Source organism: Achroia grisella, unplaced genomic scaffold (genome assembly GCF_030625045.1).
Source record: "Achroia grisella isolate CSIRO2021 unplaced genomic scaffold, CSIRO_AGI_Agris_v1 utg516, whole genome shotgun sequence".
NCBI classification, from domain to species: Eukaryota; Metazoa; Arthropoda; class Insecta; order Lepidoptera; family Pyralidae; genus Achroia; species Achroia grisella.
This window is the reverse complement of record NW_026712909.1, coordinates 1,740,502-1,747,198: the sequence shown is the minus strand read 5'-3', so window position 1 is coordinate 1,747,198 and position 6,697 is coordinate 1,740,502. Positions and strand designations below refer to the sequence as shown.

At 30.5% G+C, this 6,697-nt stretch overlaps 1 protein-coding gene across 1 annotated transcript; it reads left to right on the top strand.

The window, feature by feature from the left end:
* The first annotated feature begins 3,123 nt into the window (after positions 1-3,123).
* Positions 3,124-5,202, top strand: LOC131847203 (uncharacterized). Its single transcript, XM_059196690.1, has 3 exons — positions 3,124-3,281; positions 3,834-3,938; positions 4,915-5,202. The coding sequence occupies exons 1-3, from the start codon at positions 3,135-3,137 to the stop codon at positions 5,011-5,013; spliced, it is 351 nt and encodes a 116-aa protein (XP_059052673.1). The 5' UTR covers positions 3,124-3,134; the 3' UTR covers positions 5,014-5,202.
* The last annotated feature ends 1,495 nt before the right edge of the window (positions 5,203-6,697 follow it).

Sequence of the window (6,697 nt, the reverse complement as noted above, 5' to 3'; positions counted from 1 at the left end):
CGCTCGTCGAGGGAGGATCTATGCCATTTTTTACAACACCGCTACGATAAGACATTCGTCAGTGAACATTAGTATACAGCGACTAAACAATTTTGATAATTTAAATAATATTTAATTAATTTTGCTAATATATACTTATTTCTACGAATATTAATTTAAAGTTGTTGTTAAATATATATATTTATTATTATATATAATATTTATTTTAGCATGCCAAGACAAAAGTACAGTTATGCTACAAATAAAACCTACCTACCCTGCTGGACTATGAAAAGCACAAGAGCATGGTATTTCGTCACACTAATGGCAATTAATTGTTAAAATTAAAAAAGAGAACATTTTAGTATTTTTTAAAATAACGCTTATCCGAGAAAAAAATGTAAGAAAATGTAAACCAATTTTACTCTATGTTTATTTTGTAGTTTTTTTCTAAATTAAAATAGGGTTATTGTTTATAAAAATACCATTATTATTTTTACGTACATTTGTCTTGTGTTATATAGTGTATATCATCTAGTATGCAATGTGGATTGTAAATAAATTACAAAATTATATATAAATTATATTCCTTAATGTTTAGAGATATTTTATCCAATTTTATTTTATTTTACACAATACAGATATTTCTAAATTGCAGCTATTCTGTTATTATACTCGTTGGACTTTCATTACTGTACAGTTATGTCAAATAATTATGCGTGTTTGGGTGAAAAGTCAACAACATTATAAATGTTTTTATTTAGAGACTAGCTTTTAGCTCGCGGCTTCGCCCGCATGAATATGGGATATATAGGTTATCGCGCGTTTAAAGATCCGTGTACAGTATTGGGACGTTATATATAAACCTTCCTCTTGAGTCTATCTATTCTGTCTATTAAATAACAACGAATCAAAATCTGCGTAGTTTTTTAAGATCAAAACATACATAGATCTATTACATGTGTAGATGATATTTTAACCGGAAATTGAAGCCGTTAAAATGGTATTGGCAGATCAGTTGGAATCATCGGTATTCTTGGTATATAAGCTGGTTGCCCAGCTAACGTACCGGTTATAATGGTCTACAATTAAATTGTCTTTCAATTCTTTAGTAAGCAATATATCCAATGGGACGCCATTGCACATGTTCGGCGGGCTTAAATTTCATGACTGGATCATGCTTTTGAGAAATTCCTTCCTCAAGTTTGAGCATTTAGTGTGGGAAATCACTATATGTGCTTCCATAAAAATGAGCTCTCATATTTGTGAGTAGTTTTTAACTTTCAATTAAAGTCCATAAGGGAGTTATGTTAATGTCACAGAGAGTCTTTCAGAAATCTCCAGCAAAAGTATAAAAGTAATCCCGCTAATGAGAGTAGAGGTGTTTCTAAGGTCTTTTAAGGTTCTGTCCAAAATCTCTATAGCTCATGGTGATTTCATTACATATAATCAATGAGGCGTCTTATAATAATTTATAAAAAGGTTTGACATTAACAATTAATTATTTATCAAGAATCAAGAATCGGCCAACCAAGAACGAGAAGCTGCAATATCAGCCAATATCATGCGGGGACGTCAATGATGCAGGAACAGCAATGATAGCAGTTGAAGCTTTTTTTTACAACTTAGAATGGCAAATAAGCTGACGGCTCTCCTGATGGAAAGGGGTAACCGTCGCCTATATACATGAGCAGTACCTGACATGTTCATATCAGCACATTGTTTCCCTCATGCGTTGCCATTCCTGAAAACTCGGGTGTTATTCCCCTGTACCTTGTAAATTCACTACCATATATATACACAGGTAGTCTATATAGATAGATATACATATAAACAGATAGTATACCCTGAGAAAGGTCATAGACTACTTTATAGTGCGAAAAAAGTATTGTAAGGGATTAAAAGCGGAGATGAAAGGTTGTATAAAAGTATCGTCATTGTTTAAGTGAAACAATGAAACTTTTTTAGGTTATAATCTAAATATATTTCTTTATTTGGTCAATTTCATTATACCACGCTGACGAAGTCGCGGACACACCTAATATACATATAAGGATGGGACCTTTAAATCAAAACAAAGCCTTGAAAACACAACTATTATATATAAATAAAATAATTATTTGCTAAGTATAATATTTAGAACAAGTGAATATGGCAATAATGTATCCGACTCTTATAATAAATTATATTGTATCTATTAATAAATAAACTGAATTAATATGTAAGAAGAATTAATTAGTAAATTTATGTTATAGTATTTCATCTTCCTGTCCTTATCCCAATTATTTGTTACTCATATTACTTAAGGTTTTGGCTTTTAGTTGTACAATCGGCCAGCATCCTGACATCAACCCTCTAGAAATAATATAATAAAAAAATATGGTCATTATTAGCATTTTGATAATTAAGATAAAAAACGTTATTTAAAAAAATCAATAAGTAGTTTATGTTACTCAGTTAAGTAGAAATATATCACATTATTAATTAAAATATTACAAGGATCAAAATGGTTCATACTAAATCCACACCGATTGAGCTACACGGTTATTTGCGTCTGTGTGCGTGTATTACTGTGTGTGTGCGTAAATCCATGCGATTAAACCTAAAGTTGAGCGGCATCATTTTGTAATAGGCCTCTTAAGTTCTATTTCCATATCAGTTTCCGAGGAAGATGAAGTTTTACTGAAGGTGTCTTCATCATCTTGAGCTATTTCTTTTTTCCTCTTTCTTCCACATCTTCCCATCTTAGTAAGAATTAAATCTGAACTTTAAGTGTGAATATGTATTAACAGTCAACAAATTAAATAAATTTGGATTATTTGAAATTGATAATAAAAAAAGGCGCCTATTCAGTTTTTTTTTTTGGTTCGGTTTTTCCCTTTATAGGGAAAGGCAAAAGGACTCAGCACATACAGCCATGCGCCTATTCAGTTTAAAGCTTCCCGCGCTCTCACATAAAGACGCTGTGATATTGACTGACAGTACAGCACAGTTTACTGTCAGTCAATTTGTCTGAGGGCTGTCATTACAATAAATTGTCATATTGTATTGTCTTATCACTACGGCTGTATGGGCTTAGACTCTTTGCCTTTCCATTAAGGATAAAAAAAAAAATTGTCTTGTCACTATTTTAATATTTTCCTGTTGTGAATGTTATGGGATCATCATTAACAAAAATTTTTAGTGTATCTAAAATGGCGAGCTCTCCAGACGTACAACAGTTCATCAAAACTGCTATTTCCCAAGATAAAGTTGTGGTGTTCTCGAAATCTTATTGTCCATATTGCAAACTGGCTAAGGATGTAAATTTTTATAATACGTTTCAAATATTTTTTATTGCTGTCACATCGATAGGCTCCCAATCTTAAAAATATACATAAAAATTTTTATCTCATTGAATAATCTCAGATATTATAACATTTCTATAGGCTAGTGTAAATTTACACTGATTACATGATGGTCCGTCTGATAGCAAATCCTTTTAAGGATACTATCAAATCCCGCAACACCAGGGTTGTCATGTGCATTTTGCTAACCATATACAAGTTATGGTTAATATTTAATACACTGTAGGCATCATGGAGGGAAAGGATTTTTAATAATGGTCACCATTGACTGCATTGCTTGCAATGGCTTATGTCACATCAATATTCACATTATCAAACCATCACTGTTTCTTTTGTTATCGTTCCTGGTGAATCAACCTGATGGGCTAACTGAACTAGACAGTTCATGTACATAATATTAAAACTAAAAATTCTCTGGTTCCAAGATCATATCTATAGTCTTACTTTAGACCACATTGTGAGCTTGCAATAATTATTATTTCTTACATTTTATTTTCTCATTTCCAGGTTTTCAATAAAGTGAAGCAGCCTATCAAGGTCTATGAACTTGACCACCGTGATGATGGTGATGTCATTCAGAATAATTTGCAACAAATTACTGGATTTAGAACAGTAAGTGATAACATTACTAAGTATTTATTTTAAAATCAACAAGGAAAGGGAATTATTGTAAATGTTAAATAATTTATAACTTTGCAAATACTTTTTAAATTGTTTAAATTTCTATACTACAGTAACTAAATACAGCATGCTGTTTTCAAATATCGTAAATACTAAATCTAGAGACATCCATAACATAACATTTGACACACCAAGTATGGCATTATATAAGTTTTTTTTTAATAAATAGTGTTATTTATGAAAAACAAACACCAGTGAGAATTGATTTATTCTACATACTCATAATTTCCCTTGCAGGGCAACAGTATTAACTTAGGTAATCTATGATTTTAATAAAATGTATATGTTTGCAATTGAAATTAGTTTTAATAGTAGATATTAGTATACATCATTGCACTTTCACACATTCATTATTAGATCCTGTGTCTCATTTAATACAAAACAATTTTGCATAGCAGCAAAATATATTTATAACTATAAATAGGTAGTGTCTCACTAAGTGATGTCATAAATTTAACCAGTACAGTTTATTACTAAGCATTATATGCTTAAAATTATTATGTACCAGTGTACAATACCAGAATATCTCTTTAGATATTCTGGTATTTTATATATATTATAAGAAAGAAAATTTGAAATGATTTATTCCAATGTGAATTTAATGAATAGTCAAACAAAAAGATTACAAACTATTTTTTCCAATAACTTTTAGGAAATAACATAATATATAAATATATTTTATTGCAATTTTTGTATTTTAGATTTTGTTAGTTATATGTTAAATTAAGCACAACACCACACATACATAACAATCACATTTTACAAATACATAGTAAATCAATAACTTTTATTTAATATAATATCTTATATTATACATCTTATATTATATATCTATATATATACATCATTTTATAAACTTGTGGATTGTAATAATAAATTATTAATATTTTTATTACATTATTTACAGGTACCTCAGGTATTCATTAATGGAAATTGTGTTGGTGGAGGCTCTGATGTAGACAAATTATACAATTCCGGTAAATTACAACCCATGCTGATTGGATAACTTTAAATTAATTTACAACACAATATTATATAAATATTTGTTATGCTTTTAAAAGTAATGCATTGTTATTAAAAAGTCATAAAATTTGCGTTATGGGGTACAATAAGGTAAATGCCTTTAATATGGTATATCTTTATACACTAAAATAAACAATTTCATTTATAGTTGCAAATAATTAATATAATGAAATAATTAATAAAGTTTTTAATAAATTACCTATTGTATATTAATTTGTAATTTATTGCTGATTTTGCTTCTCATGCACGAAAATATATTTTTATTTATTTAATTCAAGGTAATTAAAAAATCGATAATCTGTAAGAGTATAAACATTTGTGTACATTTTCATGTAGACCCGAACGCCCACAGCATTAGAATTATCGTAAAAAATTGTTTATCATTAATGAGCAATGATGTATGATATCAGCAATTATGGTTGCTGTCACTTGATAAACTATATTTCCGTATTAATTGTTAGTTGGTTGACCACATAGGTCATCTTCTATTTCTGTATGCTGTGATTCACCTCAACTTCCGCTTCTATAATAGTCGGTTTTTCTGCTAATACATATTACTAATTGAAATTAATCACGTAAAGAAATTCGCAGCTCTAGCTATGCAAAAGATTTTATCAAGTTGTATTAGCCGAGATGATGAATAAAGTGATGCGAAAGAAGGTCCTGAAATTATTGAGTATTGACAAAAAAGTAGTCCTCCGAGAGGATTGCAAAAAGCAACTTTAGCTGTTACCTTCTTCTGTGAACGTCACATTGTAACAGTATTTTCTATCAATCACCTATCCTATCAACCACCTGAGGGTAAGTGGCAATCGTTGCCTATATACATGAATAGCACCTCATCATTTAATAGTAATGTACCTACCCTTGTGCATTGCCATTCCGAAGAACAAATATGTCATAACAAAATTACGGGGTAAATGTATGCATTTACCCCGTAGGATTTACTACAAATAGGATCCTAGAGGATGTAGGTGTTTCATCGTCCAGACATATTCATATATTCCAAAAAAATTAAACGTTTAATACTGTTAAAGCTTGCTGTACCATAAGAAACAAATATACCTAAAGACTATGCAATAAAAACAAATATTACGATCTAATAAACGAATTATCGAAAATTGGCTATGCGGCTGGCGAGCGAGAGGTATACCAGCGAAGTCTCTACAAGATCTTCTAAAAGATCTTGGTCTGTCTAGAATTCAGTAAGTTCTATACTAGATCGTGTATTTAAAGCTGCAATAGCAGGCTCCTACCAGATTTGGTTGCGCAGGGAGAGAAACATGAGATGGTAAGTATTGATGTACTTTGGCAAAGGTGGCCCCCTTCACAAACTTAAACCTACACCCGTGTCACAAGTCCCGGCGACTGCTCGGGGTTTACCTCTCGGCTAATGGATCCATGGACTGTTAAGAAAGTCTCTACTATTTAGTTTCTTTACTATTATTATTGGTGTAGGTATAATATATAAATTATATAGTACGTTACATACATAAAACACAATTTTGTTAGTTTAAAAATTCACGAAAACGCCATCTAGTTTGCGATTAAGTTTAATTTATATTGGATGAATATCTTATAGTATACCGGTGTATACAATGAGCTGCACTCTGTACTGCGCTGTGTTCATACTGAGCTAATGGTATGTGTTAGATATAAAACTCCTT

Bases quoted from the DNA above. Each gene is read 5' to 3' on its own strand.
- LOC131847203 (XM_059196690.1), top strand. From the start codon at position 3,135: ATGGGATCATCATTAACAAAAATTTTTAGTGTATCTAAAATGGCGAGC. The intron at 3,282-3,833 runs GTAAATTTTTAT...TCTCATTTCCAG, and splicing joins ATTGCAAACTGGCTAAGGAT to GTTTTCAATAAAGTGAAGCA. The intron at 3,939-4,914 runs GTAAGTGATAAC...CATTATTTACAG, and splicing joins AAATTACTGGATTTAGAACA to GTACCTCAGGTATTCATTAA.